Genomic DNA, 18,094 nt, shown 5'->3' with positions numbered 1-18,094 from the left:
CCAGTCAATCAATCAACCAATGGAATAGCTTGCCTTCTGAAGTTGTAGGTGCTCCATCACTGGAAGAGATTGGACAGCCATTTGCCTGAAATGTTATAAGATCTCCTGCCTGAGCAGGGGGTTGGACTAGAGGACCTCTAAGGTACCTATAACGTACCTCACAGCTCTGTAATTGTGTTTCCAGTGGTTTAAAGTGGATTAGAAGCTGGGTCGCCCAAACCAGTTCCTTCGGTATCACTCTATATTTAAATACAACTGTTTGTCTGAAATAATACAGGTAGTCCTCAACTTATGACCACAATTGAGCCCAAAATTTCTGTTGTTAAGGGAGACGTTTGGGTTTTGCCCCACTTTACGACTTTTCTTGCCACGTTTGTTAAGTGAATCGCCACAACTGGTAAGTTAGTAACCCGGTTGTTAAGTGAACCTGTCTTCCCTGTTGATTTTGCTGGCCAAAAGGTTGCAAAAGGGGATCGCAGGACCTTGGGACACAGTGACGGTCATAAGTATGAGTCAGTTGCCAAGCGTCTGAATATTGATCACAGGATCATGGGGACGCTACTGTAGGAAGTTAGCACCCACCCCTTTTCTGGAGGAATGAAATATTTTAGGAAATATTAAAAAGGCAGAATATTATATTTCCTGGATGAGAAATGGAGAAACATGTTTTAAAGACAAAGCAGCTTCCTACCTCCCCCACCCCTTTGTTAATGGGTCAGAGGCAGAAACTCAATCCTTTGTCAAAGGACCATCATCTGCAACACAATAGGAACCATCTAGGACAGAAACTCAACACATGGCACCTGGGAAGATTACATCAGCTAGCAAGGCTAGCTAAGACCCCCACCCCCTGGGAGTCTGACAACCAATCAGGATACTCTTTTGGGGCCCCAGGAAGTTCAAAGCCAGGGAGAGCATAAAAACCCGGGGACTTGCTGTATCTCGCCCCTTTTTCTGTTCAGGAACTCAAACCATGTGATCCTGTCCACCATTAAACCATCTTTCCAAGCAGTCTCCATGTTTCCAGTGTCTTTTTCCCCACTTGGAGCTGAACCCAGAAGGATATTTCTTCCAACACTACAAAGGCCATAATTGTGAAGCAACGGTCATAAGTCCCTTTTTTTCAAAGTTGCCATTGTAACTTTGAACGGTCACTAACTGAACTGTTGTAAGTCGAGGGTCTTCTGCCTGAAGAGGGGTTTTATTAGAATACCTCCAAGGTCCTTGTTGTCTTTCTTATTCTGTAAATCAAGATGGCAGCAATCAAATCTCTGATTCGGTTTTTCCTGTGTAGGAAAAGACATAGGAAAGGATAAGGAATTGAATCACATAATCGGGGGTGCTATGTTGACCAGAGGTGGGTTTCAGCAGGTTCTGACCAGTTCTAGAGAACCGGTAGCGGAAATCTTGAGTAGTTCAGAGAACCGGTAGTAAAAATTCTGACTGGCCCCGCCCCCATCTATTCTCTGCCTCCGGAATCCCAGCTGATCAGGAGGAAATGGGGATTTTGCAGTATCCTTCCCCTGGACTGGGGTGGGAATGGAGATTTTACAGTATCCTTCCCCTGCCATGCCCACCAAGCCACACCCACAGAACCGGTAGTAAAAAATTTTTGAAAACCACCACTAGTGTTGCTCCCCGCCCCCCCCCCCCCAACACAGCTGAGTGAAGAAGCCGTGTACCCCTGTTTCTTTGCACTGGCCTGCTTAATTCAGACCGAGAAAGAATGCTGTATTGGGGCCAGGCTGTGTAAAAGTGTGGGCCTTTATCACAATTGAGCAATTGTCTTCTGGATTGCCATCAAAGGGCAGTGAGTGATGCATGGTGCCGGCGGTAACTGGTTGTGGCAGAACGGAGAAATACTGATTTACAGGAAGGCCGAAAGACTGAACAGTATTCTGTTTTATTAATTGGAGTAAAATGAAAGCAGGCTTCTGAGTTCCTGCTCAGCCAAATTGGAGGTCCTTGACCTTTTCAAACTACACCCAGGAGTTGTAGCCAGAGGTGGTATCCAGCCAGGCGAATCGGTAGTGGCGACCTGCGGGTGGGCACTCCCCGCCCCGCCCTGCCACAATCCCGTCCTATATCGCTGTGGTTTTGATGACGCACGCATGCGCAGACGGCGCGCACAAGTGAATTGCCGTGTTTTTTGATGTTGCACGCATGTGTGGACCACGCGCACGAGCGAATTGCCGTGTTTTGTGACGCTACACGCATGTGCGGATGCATGCTCACATTTCCGGTGCTGGGCGAACCGGTGAAGCCCACCTCTGGTTGTAGGGCTGTAAAGCACTGTGAAGCGGTATATAAGTCTAAATTTGCTATAAATTTTATTGATTTTGTGTGGCGTGTGGCATCTACGTGGGTCATACAATCACTGGTATACAAATTTAACTTAAAAGAAGCGTCATATATATGTGGACAATACAATACAGGAAATAATATATTCAATTAAGAGTAATAAAATCACCATAATATGGAGCCATAGAATTGCAATGGGTTAGAGGTCATAATTCGATATCTAAGGAAGCTAATCAACTGCTTCTGGTGTGGCGGCAGTGAGATCATCCCAGGGGTTTGAAATATGCATAAATAAAAAGATATTAATCTACCTTTCCAACTCGGGTGCTATTTTGGCCAGGGGCACACTCAGGGGTGGGCTGCTGGGGGTTCGCAGGGGTTCGGGAGAACCTCTAGCTAAGATTCTGTGCAGTTCGGAGAACCCTCAAATCCCAGTCCTGGCTGGCCCCGCCCACGCCACCCCTCCCAGAGTCCCCATGTGGCCCGTTTTGGATGCAGGTAAGTGAGGGCACAGAAGAAGGCTTGGGGAGGGCGAAAAACGGGTCTTCCGGCCTCCAGAGGGCCTCTGGAGCCTGGGGAGGCCATTTTCACCCTCCCAGAGGCTCAAGGAAAGCCTCTAGAGCTGGGGGAGGGCAAAAATGCCTCCCTCCCCCGCTGTGGTGCAGGAGGCTGACATGGCCACGCCCATCCAGCAACCGGGCAGAGAACCCCTTGCTAAATTTTTTGAAGCCCACCTCTGGGCACACTTGGCTAAGAACCTTACCATGATTTATGGCTAACAGCACCGGAACCGAGTCCATTCATCTGGCTGATGGTCATCTTTTCTTTCTTTTCATCTTTTTAAGTCTCAGAGTCTTGTCTAAAGAGCTGGATCTTCACATCGTGTGTCTAAAATAGGATAATTTGAGCCTGGCGATTTGTCTCTCAAGTGAGAACTCTAGGTTGATTTATTCGATGAGCCATCGGTTTGTTTTCTTGGCCGGCTACAGTGGAACAGGATACTTTATTTGGCCAAGTGTGATTGGACACGCAAGGAATTTGTCTCCGGTGCATAAGCTTTCAATGTAGTACATACAAACAACACAGTGATATAATCATAAGATACCAATAGGAGAAGGTAGTCGGAAAGATAAGAAGGATAATAGCAATATCTCTATAGAGATTCTCAGTCATCCAGGTCATGGTTGTCCTAAAAGTGCTTTTTTCAGGAGGTAACTGGACTTTCTGGTTTTTCCTTTTGAAGACATTGCGCTTCTCATCCAAGAAGCTCCTTCAGCTCTGACAGGATATTGGGGAATGGAAGGATTGTCTGCAAGGAATATTAAATCCTTCCATTCCCCAATATCCTGTCAGAGCTGAAGGAACTTCTTGGATGAGAAGCGAAGGAAGGAAAAAAAAAAGGAAGTACGGTTGCCTCCTGAAAAAAGCACCTTTACAATAATAGCAATGCAGGCCTACTAAATGGGTAAATATCCTTAGACATAAATCAGTGCTGTGGGAATTAGTTGTTCAGCAGTGACGGCACAAGGGGAAAAAAACCCGTCTCCGTGTCTAATTGTTTTGGCATGCGGCATCCTGAGGGAAGGACTTGAAACAATTTTTGTCCAGGATGTGAGAGGGTATATATTGTAGATACTTTTTCAGCCTTTTTTCTCAGGAGTCTTCTGCAACAAGGAAGAAGGCAGGGGCAAAGCACTTCCAAAAAATCTTGCCAAGAAAATTGGGCAGTTTGGGTACGTCAAGAATCAGCCAAAAAAGCCAACACAGTTCTAGGCTGCATAAACAGAGGGATAGAATCAAGATTTCGTGAAGTGTTAATACCATTTTATAATGCCTTGGTAAGGCCACACTTGGAATATTGCATTCACTTTTGGTTGCCATGATGTAAAAAAAATGTAGAGACTCTAGAAAGAGTGCAGAGAAGAGCAACAAAGATGATTAGGGGACTGGTGGCTAAAACATATGAAGAACGGTTGCGGGAACTGGGTATGTCTAGTTTAATGAAAAGAAGGACTAGGGGGAGACATGAGAGCAGTGTTCCAATATCTCAGGGGCTGCCACAAAGAAGAGGGAGTGAAGCTATTCTCCAACGCACCTGAGGGTAGGACAAGAAGCAATGGGTGGAAACTAATCAAGGAGAGAAGCAACTTAGAACTATGGAGACATTACTGATAGTTAGAACAATTAATCAGTGGAACAACTTGCCTCCAGAAGTTGTAAATGCTCCAACCCTGGAAGTTTTTAAGAAGAGATTAGATAACCATTTGTCAGAAGTGGTGTAGGGTTTCCTGCCTAGGCGGGGGGTTGGACTAGAAGACCTCCAAGGTCCCTTCCCACTCTGTTATTCTATTATTAAAAAAAAGACTGATTTGAAGGGAAGTGTAGGTACATAGTATCGACTGAAGGAAGATAAACCATAACCACAAGTATTTCAGCTCATTGGTACCATGGAGAAGCTGCCTTTCAGCCATCTTGGATTGTGCGTTTTAGTGGGATGAGGGACACCCGTGTATTACATTAAGGGACCGTCTCCTCTCAAGCCAAGGCTGGGACATTGGTGTTTCAGCTCAATGCCTTTTGTTGTTGTTGACACTTTTATGCTTCATTTGCTCTCCAGAAATCAATTTGCTATGTTCAGACTGGAAGGGAAATAGTTTATGTAACCAAAATCACACCACATGCCTCCCCACTCAGAAATAATTCAATAGGGCTTCCTGGACCATGGGAAGAGTCCACGCTAAGAAACCTACCAGAACAACTAGACATAAGGACAGTTTTTTCCCCGAATGCCATCACCCTGCTTAACAACTAATTCCCACAACACTGTCAAATAATTCACTAAGACTGTACTACTAATTATTCTTCTCTTCCTTCCTAGTATCTCTCTCTTCCCACTTATAACTATAACCATGTTGCTTGTATCTTTCAATTTATATTGTTTTTATTTGTTTCCTAGTACAATTTGATAAGTTTATTAGTAACCTTGACTATCACTAAGTGTTGTATCTTTTTATTCTTGATGAATGTATTTTATTCTTCTTATGTACACTGAGAGCTTATGCACCAAAGACAAAATTCCTTGTGTGTCCAATCACACTTGGCCAATAAAGAATTCTGTTCTGTTCTGTTCTGTTCTGTTCTGTTCTGTTCTATTCTATTCATACAACAATTGTGCAATTAAAACAGATTAGCTACCTTATCATTCATATGTTGATCGCTTCTTAAAAAATAAGGATGTTTGGCTACTAAGTAATGTTCTCATTTTTCAACCCTAACCCTAACCCCCACCTCCTCAGAATAAAATATTCTACAGAATATTACTGCTAACATTATGAGCCGAGGTGGCGCAGTGGTTAGAATGGAGTACTGCAGGCTACTTCTGCTGACTGCCTGCAATTTGGCAGTTCGAATCTCACCAGGCTCAAGGTTGACTCAGCCTTCTATCCTTCTGAGGTCGGTAAAAGGAGGACCCAGATTGTTGGGGGCAATCTGCTGGCTCTGTAAACCGCTTAGAGAGGACTGTAAAAAGCACTGTATATAAGTCTAAGTGCTATTGCTATAATAACTGCAGTGATTCACTTAGCAAGTGTGGCAGGAAAGGTCGTAAAATGGAGCAAAATTCACTTAACAACACTCTTGCTTAGCAACAGAAAGTTTGGGCTCAATTGTAAGTCGAGGACTAACCTGTGTTCTTGGTCACCCCCCTCTTTCCTGACCTGACCTATCTTGAAAGGCTGATGTCAAACCCCATATAGGAGAAATCGGTGTTAATGCCACATTCTTGTTTTACGCAGTCAAACTTTTTTCTAGTGGGCATTTCAGACTTATGAGAGCACCAGAAAGACTGAACATCCATTTCTCTGCTGTTGTTCAGTGTGACAGAATTAGGTCTTTTTGTTTCTGGACCGTTGGTCAGTCAGAAAGCAACACGGGGCGGTTGGTGTCACGTTGCATTTCTCCTGACAAACTTTGAGGCTTGTTCCACCCCGATTAGATCTTGCTTTGGCAAAATAACCTAAACCGAGAAGAAAATGTGGGCTGAGCTAACCTTGGTACAGCTATCTGTCTCGGTTGCTGTTTTTAATCTGTATTTTGAACGCCGGAGCGGTGGTAGCAGATTGCAAACCGGCTGCGTAGTCTGCTGCTCATGTTCGGGAGTCGGGGAGTTGGGTTTTTAAAATATCTATTTTGAATGGGTACATTTGTGTTTTGGATGCAGAACAGATCAGGCAGGGAAACCGAGTGTTGATAGAACGGGAATAAATATAACCACATGGCTTTTCACCAAGTTTTCACCGGGTTTTCCTTTGCCGGGAGCTTTTTCCGCGCTAACGTGTAATTTTTGGTGGTTTCTTTTATCTTTACTCCTTTCTCTCTTTTTCCTCTCCCCCCCACACCTTTAGGACTTCCTGATTCCGCCCCACACACTTCTCCCCCACCTTACAACACTCCTTTGCAACCTCCCCCTCCGCCTTCCCAGGATGCCCCCATCCCGGGATACAGCGATTCCTCTGCTACGGTTGTGCATTCGGGAACAGCCACTTTGCCCCGGCTTGGAGGGGCTGCTACTCTCCCCAGGCCTCCCCCCACGTCAGCCACCCTCCCGCGCCCGCCCCGCCACCATTCTGCCACCCTCCCCCGCCTCCCCCCTGACCCCTACATGCAGGAAACTCAATTCAACGGAGCTGCCCAGGGCTACGTAGTCCAGACGCATCCACCTGTCGGGACCCTTCCCATCGGAGGCTACATGCACCCAGGGTATCCGGTTCAGCTGCAGCCTTGTACGGCGTATGTGCCGGTCTACCCTGTAGGGGCGGTGAGTATTTATGCTCAGTTGGGTAACCGGAGAAGTTCTTGGGGTTGTATTAGTTTGGGACTTTCTTATAGGTAGTCCTTGACTTACAATAGTTCATTTAGTTACAACGGCACTGAAAAAGTGACTTATGACTATTTTTCATACTTATGATGTTTGCATCATCCCTACGATGAGCATCATCATCTTCATTTAACAACCCCATAAATCCCTTGCGGGGTGGAGTCTGGGCAACTGAATGGAGCTAGCAGAGTGTTTTTTAATGGCCGGATGCCCTTCCTGTTGCCAGTGTGGAATTTTGTTCAGTAGACATAACCTCATTGTGTCCAGAGAGAGAAACATCTGCCTCTACCTAGGACCGAACTCACAGCCTCTTGACTGTGAGGCGAGAGCTCCACCTTTAGGCCACTGCACCACTCATCATCCCTGTGATCATATGATCAGAATTCAGATGCTTGGCAACTGGTTTGTACTTATGACCGTTGCTGTGTCTCAAGGTCACGTGGTCCCGTTTCGGACAAGCAAAGTCAATGGGGAAGCCAGATTCACTTAACAAGCGTATCACTTACTTAATAATTGCAATGGTTCATTTAACAACTGTGGCAAGAAAGGTTGTAAACTGGGACAAAACCCATTTAACAAATGTCTTAGTTAGCAACGGAAATTTTGGGCTCAATTGTGGTCGTAGGTCGAGGACTACCTGTATTAGTTTGGGACTTTCTTACAGTCCTTAAGACCACAATTGGGATCAGAATTTCCATTGCTAAGGAAGGTGGTTGTTAAGCGAGTCGTGTCTGGTTTTATAATCGTTAAGCAAATCACTGCAGTTGTTAAGTGAATCATGTGGTCATTAAGCGAATCTGGCTTCCCACATTGATTTTGCTTGTCAGGAGCCAATTCAGAAGATCACAAATGGCAGTCATGTGTCCCAGGGACACCGCAGTGGTTGTAAATACAGGTAGTCCTCGACTTACGACCACATTGGAGCCCCAAGTTTCTGTTGCTAAGCGAGACATTTGTTAAGTGAGTCTTACCCCATTTTACGACTTTTCCTGCCATGGTTGTTAAGTGAATCGCTGCAGTTCTTAACTTAGTAACACGGTTGTTGAGTGAATCCGGCTTCCCCATTGACTTTGCTTGTCCGAAGGTCACAAAAGGGGATTAGGTGACACTGCAATTGTCATAAATATTAATTGGTTGTAAGGGTGAAAAATGGTCTCAAGTCTCTGTTTTTTCAGAGCTGTTGTAATTTAAAACGGTCACTAAATGAACTGTCGTATGTTGAGGACTACCTGTACTTGCCAGTTGCCAAGTCCCTGAATTTTGATTATATGACCCTGGAGATGCTGCAATGGTCGTAAATGTGGGGACTGGTTGTAAGTGAGCTTTTTTTAATGCCTTTGTAAAGTCGTTAAATGAATCGTTTCAAGTCGAGGACTGTCTCCTTATCCTGTAGATACGAGTTAATGCAGAAATAACAAGAACCATGATTCCTTGAGGTATCACTCTGGTGATTGTATGCTCTTTATTATGAAGGACAGGGAGAAAGGAAAGGGAAGAACCATACAAATTAAAAGTGACAGGGGAAAAAAAAATGCAACAAACACATTTATAAGAAAGATGACCTACAAAGTTCTTTTATGCCACAGAAAATAACCGTTAATTTAAATAGCTAATAAACTTAAAATCCTAACAATCAGCACCCTAAAATGCCAATATTCCTAAAACATTCTTCTCTTAACTTTAATCTGGTATTAAATCATTAAATACAAATAACCTTATGTTTTAAAAAGCTATAATATTTCTCTAATCCAATCCAAACTAATCTTCACATTCCAAAGTCAAAAGTTGATTTTTCTTCTTATGGTCTAAGACAGGGGTCTCCAAACTTGGTAACTTGAAGACTTGTGGACTTCAACTCCCAGAATTCTCCATGCTGGCTGGGGAATTCTGGGAGTTGAAGTCCCCCAGGCTTAAAGTTACCAAGGTTGGAGACCCCTGGTCTATGAAATCAAACCATGGTCTTCACATCTCAAGAAATTTAGTTCAATTATTGTCTCTAAACCAAGCAGTCAGTTTTTCTATCTCGGCTAGCTTCATTAGTTTCAAAATCCATTCTTCCACTGGGAATATGTGCCTTCCGCCGTGCCCTTAAAACCTTCCTTTTCCAACAAGCCGGGCTGGCCTAATTCTTTTTAAGTGTTTTTAATTGTTTTGTTTATCGTTTTAATTAATGGGGCCAAATTTATATATATATTTTAACTGTATTTTAATATTTGTATTTGATGTTTTTACTTGGCTGTTCACCGCCCTGAGTCCTCAGGGAGAAGGGTGGTATACAAATTCAAAATAAAATAAATAAATAAATAAATAAATAAATATGATGTTTTTTATTCTTGGCTGTTCACCGCCCTGAGTCCAGTGGGAGAAGGGTGGTATAAAAATCTAAAATAAATAATCTAATTAAACAAACAAACAAACAAACAAACAAACAAACAAACAAACAAATAAATAAATAATAGAATAAACAGAGTTGGAAGGGACCTTGGAGGTCTTCTAGTCCAACCCCCTGCTGAAGCAGGAAAACATCTACCATTTTAGACAAATGGTTGTCCAATCTCTTCTTAAAAACTTCCAGTGTTGGAGCATTCACAACTTCTGGAGGCAAGTTCAGGAAATTTCTCCTATGGAATTTTTTCTTAATTCTAGGTTGGTCCTCTCTTTGATTAGTTTCCACTTTGTCTTCTTTCCATTTTTGGGCATCTTAACAACACAAGGCAATATGATTTTTATATTTCGCAGCAGTTTGATTAGGAAAGGACAAACTTCCTCTAAAATACAGCAAACGGTGTTTTAGAGAAATCGCCTGATCCTCTTACTAACTTTAGCTTAAAGGAACCATAATTTGTCCTTTTATGCCAAGCCATTGTTTCTTTCAACCGTCTTCCTTGTGCTATAATTAAAAGTGACTTGTTTGATGCACAACATTAAACCCTAAGCTAACGTTTCCTTTAGAAACCCCTGCGGCCGGAGGCAGGCATCCTGCTCAGTCAAACAGCCTGTGTGCAAAATGTGAATCCATCTATTTTTGTTTAAAAAGAAAGAAAGAAAAAAGGACGCCGCTAAAACGTGTGGACATAGGCAGTGTGTAGGCTGGGGTTTGCTTGGGAGCACCAATTCAGCTTTTCATAGGTGCAATTTAGGAGAAGGGCATCTGAGCATCCATCTACTCTAATAAGAACGAAACCATGTTAATCTCGTTTATGCGGCTAGGGGCCTTTGTAACGCTCCTGACACGTATTAATTATGTGCTCTTTGGAGGTGGTGTTTTGTCTTTTTTGTATGCAGGGCAAACAAGCTTCCTTAAAAGAACAGCTAATTTGTCTTTTTCATCAGGCCCACAGTCAGAAATGGGTGGAGGGAGGGAGGGAGGGGTGGGGGAGCCATGGAGGCCTTGCCAGACAGCCAGAGAATAAATGCAGGCAGCTGGATTGCACTGGAAAGTTGATGGGACAATTTGTACTACTAATACTTAAAATGCCACTCATTGCTTGCCTTTCATTGACCAGAATTTTAGAAGGCGAGGGAGCATATCCCCATTAGCAACAAAGTACCACTTGATTTCTTTTTCCGCTATCCTAGAATAGAATAGAATAGAATAGAATAGAATAGAATAGAATAGAATAGAATAGAATAGAATAGAATAGAAATGGAATGGAATGGAATGGAATAGAAATGGAATGGAATGGAATGGAATAGAATAGAATAGAATAGAATAGAATAGAATAGAATAGAATAGAATAGAATAGAATAGAAAAGAATAGAATAGAATAGAATAGAATAGAATAGAATAGAATAGAATATAGATGGAATAGAATAGAATAGAATAGAATAGAATAGAATAGAATAGAATAGAATATAAATGGAATGGAAAGGAATAGAATAGAATAGAATAGAATAGAATAGAATAGAATAGAATAGAATAGAATAGAATAGAATAGAATAGAATAGAATAGAAATGGAATGGAATGGAATGGAATGGAAAGGAATAGCATAGAATAGAATAGAATAGAATAGAATAGAATAGAATAGAATAGAATAGAATAGAATAGAACCGTGATGGTGAACATATGGCACGTGTGCCACAAGTGGCACACAGAGCCATATCAGTGGGCACACGAGCTCAGTTCCGGCACACATGCACGCGCCGGCCAGCTGATTTCGGGCCCCCTGGAAGTTGGCAAACAGGCCATTTCTGGCCTCCAGAGGGCCTCCAGGGGGGTGGGAAAGACCGTTTTTGCTCTCCCCAGGCTCCTAGAAAGGCTCTGGAGCCTGGGGATGGCGAAAAATAGGCCTACCGTGCCCACCGTGGCATCGCGTGCCAAAAGCAGGGGAAGAGTGGGGGGATCGCGCACACATGTGCGGGGCAGGGCACATAGAATTATGGGTGTGGGCACGCACATGCGTGACCCCCCCCCCGTGCTCCCCCCGCTTTTGGCACGCGATGGCAAAAAGGTTAGCCATCACTGGAATAGAATATAAATGGAATGGATTGAAGTGGAGTGGAGTGGAGTGGAATGGAATGGAATGGAATGGAATGGAATGGAATGGAATGGAATGGAATGGAATGGAATAGAATAGAATAGAATAGAATAGAATAGAATAGAATAGAATAGGAATAGGAATAGGAATAGGAATAGGAATAGGAATAGGAATAGGAATAATCCAACCCCCTGCATAGGCAGGAAACCCTGTACCATTTCAGACAAATGGTTATCCAATTTCTTCTTAAAAACGTCCAGTGTTGGAGCATTCACAACTTCTGGAGGCAAGTCGTTCCACTGATTAATTGTTCTCACTGTCAGGAAATTTCTCCTTAGTTCTAGGTTGCTTCTCTCCTTGATTCATTTCCATCCATTGTTCCCCCTTTTTTTTGTTTCATCCATTGTTAGATGAAAACCTCTAGGAGTTTTTCCTTCTTCTCTTTTATTCCTTTGGAATTTTTCTTTCTTCCCTCTGGTCTTCCTTCCAATTTCTCCCTCACAGCCATTGTCCTAGCTATGAACTTCCCATTTTGCTATGTCATTCAGAGGCCAAGATTGACAGAGTTGAGCCGATATATTTCATAGTATTTGTTTTCTAATATCCTTCCCCACCTTAAGAGATATCAGAATTGGAAGCTGCAGATCTTTTCCCTGCAGAATCTACCACTGAGCTATTTTGGCTGTGTGTGCAAACTCTTAAGATTGCAGCACTCCACCTGCAGCTTCAAGTGGTACATTCCATAAAGTATTCTTCTACTTGATAGTGCTGAAAATTGTTTTCCTTGGTATTAAGTGTGAATGAATGAATGAATGATGGTTTCTTCAGCTTTTCGATTGTTGTTTCCAGCCCTACTCTCAGGCCAACCCACCTCCACCACCAGCTCTCTCCCCAACACAGATGACGCCTGGCATCGCCATCTTGGAACCCCGGCGCCCTCCACACGATTACCTTCCCATCGCTGTCCTCACCACCATCTGCTGCTTCTGGCCCACAGGCATCATTGCTATCATCAAGGCTGTGCAGGTGAGTGGTGTATGCCTCAATCCAGCAGGTGGGGTACAGGAGATGGGTTTCCGAGTGCAGCAACTGTATTTATTCGTCAGGATGGGCATTCAAGGCTGTTTGCTTTTCAGGAAGAGCACTGTCTAGGACAGGGGTGTCAAACTTGCGGCCCGCGGTCCAGATGTGCCATGTGCTGGCTCCGCCCCCCCGTCCAATTTAGTGAAGGGGGAAAAAAAATCACAATACATCATGTGACGCCGCCATGATGACGCGAGTTTGACACCTGTGGTCTAGGACAGTGGTCCCCAACCTTTTTATCGCCGCGGCCTGCTGAGCGCGCGCAGGGGTGGGGGCACGGCCCAGGAGCTTTTGCGCACGGCCCATTGCGCACGGCCCAGGAGCCTTTGCGCTGCAGCGTTTATGTCCCCCGGCCGCTGCGCGGCCCGGTGCCAGGTACTCCACGGCCCGGCACCGGTCCGCGGACCGGGGGTTGGGGACCACTGGTCTAGGACATCAGAGGGAATGTAATAGGGATTCTGGAAGCTATATCTTTTTTTGTTTTTGATAGTTGGTCTTATTGGATGAGTATCCAACAAACCAGGACGTGTGAGCAATGGGCGAGTGCACACACATGCAAAGCTCCACTTGTGTGAGCGGAGGGCACTTGTCCTCTTTTTCGTCATCAGTCGAGAGGGCACAAGTACTTTTAAGTCAATCCCAAAAGTTGTTTATGTGATCACCTTAAAACACTTGATTTTGTGGTTTGTTTTGGTGGCCCAATCTTGCAGGTTCTAGGTGACTAAAAAAAGAGGGATGGAAACCAGCTACTGTGTGACCCTAATCAGGTTTCTCACTGCTGCTTTACAGGAATGTCCTACATTGCAAACATCTGGATTGCTGTTTTTTCAACCTTAGTCACATTATGATGCATGGACTTCAACTCCCAGAATTCCTCAGCCCAGCATACTGACTAGGGAATTCTGGGAGTTGATGGCCACGCATCATAATGTGGCTAAGGGTTGAGAAACACTGATCTGGACTGAGGCTTTGGTGCCGTAGCTGCTTGTGATGATGGTGTAGTGAGCAGGACTACAACCTAAATAATACTGTACTGCAGCTGCACTGGGATCCAAGCATCTTTGTTGCCAAGCACCTATAAAGTACCAAAGCGATTGAGGAAATCCTTCTGGAGTAGGGAGCCCCCTTTCCAGATCTAGAAACGTCACGAGATGGAAAGAATCTACAGCACAGAAAAGGAAATGGATTGAACATATGCCGCGTGCACTCCCTGTTCACGTCTGGCTGGCAATCCTCACCTCCCACACATGTACAATACTGTACACATTTGGTAGAGCCAAGCGGCTTCATTCTGAAAATAATCCAGGGCTTTGAGGCGCCAGGCAACCATTTTGTCACAGTCGAAGGCCACAATGTGCCCGCCTCCATCTGAAGTGTCGCATTCACCTCTTTGTTTGTCTGCCCAAAGGATGAGTTAACATGTCAAACTGGTGCTTGACAGCCGCCGAGAACACTTACTCAGAGGACATGGAGAAGCCATGTGAAAAGATGGTAATGCTAAAAAAATACATTTGAGTATCAGATGAAAAGAAAAATGATTTCAAAGGGCATCAGCAAATGAAAGACTGGCTTAGGCTGCCCTCTTAAACATGCAGTCCTTAATATAGGTAGTCTTTGACTTACGACTACAATTGAGCCCAAAATGTCTGCTGTTAAGTGAGACAAAAGTTGTTACATGAATTTTGCCTCATTTTGCGACCTTTCTTGCCAGTTGTTGTTAAGTGAATCACTGCAGCAATTAACTTAGTAATAGCAATAGGACTTATATACACCGCTTTACAGTGCTTTAAAGCCCTCTTTAAGTGGTTTACAGAGTCAGCATATTGCCCCCAACAATGGTTGTTAAGTGAATCTGGCTTCTCCATAGAATTTGCTTGTCAGAACGTTGCAAAAGCGGATCAAATGTCCCTGGGACGTGGCAACCGTCATAAATACGAATCCGGTTGCCAAGCGTCTGAATTTTGATCACATGACCATGGGGATGCCGCAAAGGTTGTAAGTGCGGCAAAACGGTCATAAGTCACTTTTTTCAGTGCCATTGTAACTTCAAACGGTCACTAAATGAGCTGCTGTAAGTCGAGGACTACCTGTAGCTACTCGTCAATTGAACACCACAAACTTTGATTCTCATAACAAAGGCATAGAACTGAGGCCTTAGGAGAAAGTCCAGGGCTGCCCATATGACAACTGTACACTTTCATACAACTGTGTGAGGAAGTGGTGAAGGCCTAAGATTGGGAAGTCACAGTTTCTAGTTCATCTTTGATGTTAACTGGCATTTTTAGGCAGTTCCTTTCTCCCAGACCTGGAGCTGAAAAACGATGAAGGTGCTAGATTAGAAATGGAGAGAGCCATCAAACTTCCCTGAGGGGCTTTGGGCCAGTCCCTCCTCATCCCCAGTGATGAAGGTGTTGGTGCTGGAGTAGGGAAACCCAAGTTCTGGTCTTTCTCTTTCAGCTGAACTTATTTTACAACTTATTTCTCAATCTTGTCAGCATAAAGATGTGTGGACTTCAATTCCCAGAATTCCCCCAAGCCATCATGTCAGCTGAGGAATTCTGGGAGTTGAAGTCACACAGCTTTTAAATCACCATGGCTGAGAAAGATTGCTTTACAAGTTTGTGGTAGGGGGGAAAAAAAATAGGAGGGAGGGTTATGCACAGGTAGTCCTCAAATTACGAGTTCGTTTAGCAACTGTTCAAAGTTACAACATCACTGAAAAAAGTGACATCACTGAAAGACCATTTTTCACACTTAACGACCGTTGCAGCATCAGGTGATCAAAATTTGGATGCTTGGCAACAGACTTGTATTTATGACGGTTGCAGTGTCCCAGAGTCACCTGATCCCCTTTGGCGAACTTCTGACAAGCAAAGTCAACGGGGAAGCCAGGTCCATTTAAGAACTGTATACTAAGTTAACAGCTGCAGTGATTCATTTGACGACTGTGGCAAGAAAGGGCCTGGTGGCTCAGCAGACTAAAAGCATTGTGATTAACACCAGCTGTCTGCAATTACTGTAAGTTCGAATCTCACCAGGTTCAAGGTTGACTCAGCCTTCCATCCTTTCTAAGGTAGGTAAATTGAGGACCCAATTTGTGGGGGCAATAAGCTGACTTTGTATAAATATACAAAAAGTGTGAAGGCTATTGCTTAACACATTGTAAGCCGCCCTGAGTCTCCGGAGAAGGGCGGCATATAAATCAAATAAAAAAAAAAAAAGGTCATAAAAATGGGGCAAAATTTGCTTAACAGCTGTCTCGCTTAGCAATGCTATCAAGAGCCTTGATAGCACAGTGGTCTAAGCACCGTTATTAACACAGCTGCCTGCAATTACTGCTGGTTCGAATCTCTCCAAGGCTCAAGGTTGACTCAGCCTTCCATCCTTTCTAAGGTAGGTGAAATGAGGACCCAGTTTGTGGGGGCAATAAGCTGACTTTGTATAAATATACAAAAAGTATGAAGGCTATTGCTTAATGCATTGTAAGCCGCCCTGAGTCTCCGGAGAAGGGCGGCATATAAATCAAATTTAAAAAATATATATATATAAATTTTGGGCTCAATTGTGGTCATATGTTGAGGACTACCTGTATGCTGCTAAAATAAAGAAAAGGAACATATATCCAGTAGATAAACAGTCAGGAAACTGTCCTCTTCCCTCACAAGCTTCCTTACAAGGCAGGAAGAATTTCCAGAGTAGACGATTCATTCATGTGATTAAGTGAGATTAATACACCAGTTTGCTCTAGTGCTTAAGGCACCAGGCTAGAACTGGGAGATTGCGAGTTCTAGTTCTGTTTTAGACATTGAAAGCCAACTGGGTGACTTTGGGCCCTGTCATCCTCTCTCAGCCCAGCCCACCTCATAGATTTTTTTTTATTGTGGAGAAAATAGGAGGAGGAAGGAGTATTAGGTATGTCCGCTGCCTTGAGTTATTTATAAAAATAATCAATAAAATAGATAAAGATTAATTTGTATAAGAGGAGAGTCTCACACTTAGAGGAAGGTACAGAAGAGCATATTCCTCTCACTGCAGTCTATAAATGATTCTTCATCTCTTACACTTTAGCTTTTTTTATTTGTTGAAGAGTGTGTGTTAAGATACAGTGAACAGGGAGGCGTGTATTGTGCCATGTGCCCAATGTGCTTTGCAGCTGCTGCGCCTGTGTTCTCCTCCTGTTCCCACGCTCTTTGTTCTCTCCGTCAGGTGCGGACTGCAGTTGCCCGCGGCGACATCGTATCGGCTGAAATTGCCTCTCGGGAGGCCCGCAACTTCTCCTTCATCAGCCTGGCGGTGGGCATCGCCGCCATGGTCCTGTGCACCATCCTTACAGTGGTGATCATCATTGCCGCTCAGCACCATGACAACGACTGGGACCCCTAGCGACCAATCGGCTCACTTCGGCCTACTCCTGCACCCTGACAACTGGTCACAACCGCCCTGGCAACAGCCACCCCCGGGGATGGTCCTTGGCAACCGCCTCCCCTCCTTCTCCCCTGTCTTCGCCCTTGCCGACGACACTCGGAATGCTTGGCAACCCTTCTCTGCCCACTCTCCGCCCACTCCCATCGTCCTTGGCTGTTGTTGGCCTTGCTAGCCGTACCGACTCAGCAAAATGACTTCCAGGTGACGCCATTCAGACGTGCTCCATAAGCTAAGGCTCCTAGCAAAATTGCTTGTCCTCCGCCCGTTCCTTTCCCAGAATACGTTGCTTGCTTCTTTCCTTCCTGAGGAGTAGGCTCCGCCTTCTGTGACCAAGACATAACCATCTTCCTCCCGCTGTGTTTGCATGCCTAGTGCTGCCCTTGTATGGACTGGGGCGCCAGCGCAGTCTTGGTTAAAGCCCTGTCTCTCTGCCCCCATCATTCTTTCCATCGGCTGCTTCCCTTTCTCCATTTTTTGCAATAGCTAGAGGCACCCAGTATTTGGAGAGCCCGATCGGCTGTCCCACCGTTTTATCCGAGGCGAGAAAGGAACCGTTGCTTTCAAGCCGAGTGAAACAAATCACCATCTGTAATTAGGAAGGCATATATTTTCATACGCTGTTTGGCGATGTTGCATTCGGTAAGCATGCAAAGTATAATCCACAGCCTGTTTTTTGTTTTTAAGTTCTATTTTGCAGGGCTTAAGCATCATTCTTTTGATACCTTTCATTTCGCACCACCGTTCTAACATTTCTTCCTTGGAGAAGATTGTGCAAGATTTTTTTGTTTTTGTTTTTAAACTCTGTACTAAGTTCGATTTCTTCCCATCTGGTTCTACGCTCTGCAATTCACATTTTACGTTATCCTCACCATTTTCTTAACAGCGGGGCTTAGAGAGTTTCGGTGACTTCTACTCAGCCAGCCAACTCTT

General features: G+C 44.3%; 1 protein-coding gene across 1 annotated transcript in view; it reads left to right on the top strand.

The window, feature by feature from the left end:
* PRRT1 (proline rich transmembrane protein 1) overlaps window positions 1–17,122 on the top strand; it is a 42,595-nt gene extending 25,473 nt beyond the window's left edge. The window contains exons 2-4 of the mRNA XM_070936630.1: window positions 6,705–7,117; window positions 12,506–12,682; window positions 16,946–17,122. Of these exons, the coding sequence (XP_070792731.1) occupies window positions 6,705–7,117; window positions 12,506–12,682; window positions 16,946–17,122 (767 nt within the window). The remainder of the gene's footprint in view (window positions 1–6,704; window positions 7,118–12,505; window positions 12,683–16,945) is intronic.
* The last annotated feature ends 972 nt before the right edge of the window (window positions 17,123–18,094 follow it).

The sequence above is a fragment of the Pituophis catenifer genome, unplaced genomic scaffold (genome assembly GCF_029215685.1).
Source record: "Pituophis catenifer annectens isolate HBS135680 unplaced genomic scaffold, rPitCat1.0.hap2 SCAF_2, whole genome shotgun sequence".
In the NCBI taxonomy this organism is placed as follows: Eukaryota; Metazoa; Chordata; class Lepidosauria; order Squamata; family Colubridae; genus Pituophis; species Pituophis catenifer.
Note: the sequence above shows the minus strand (reverse complement) of the source record. Positions and strands in the feature narration are given on the sequence as shown.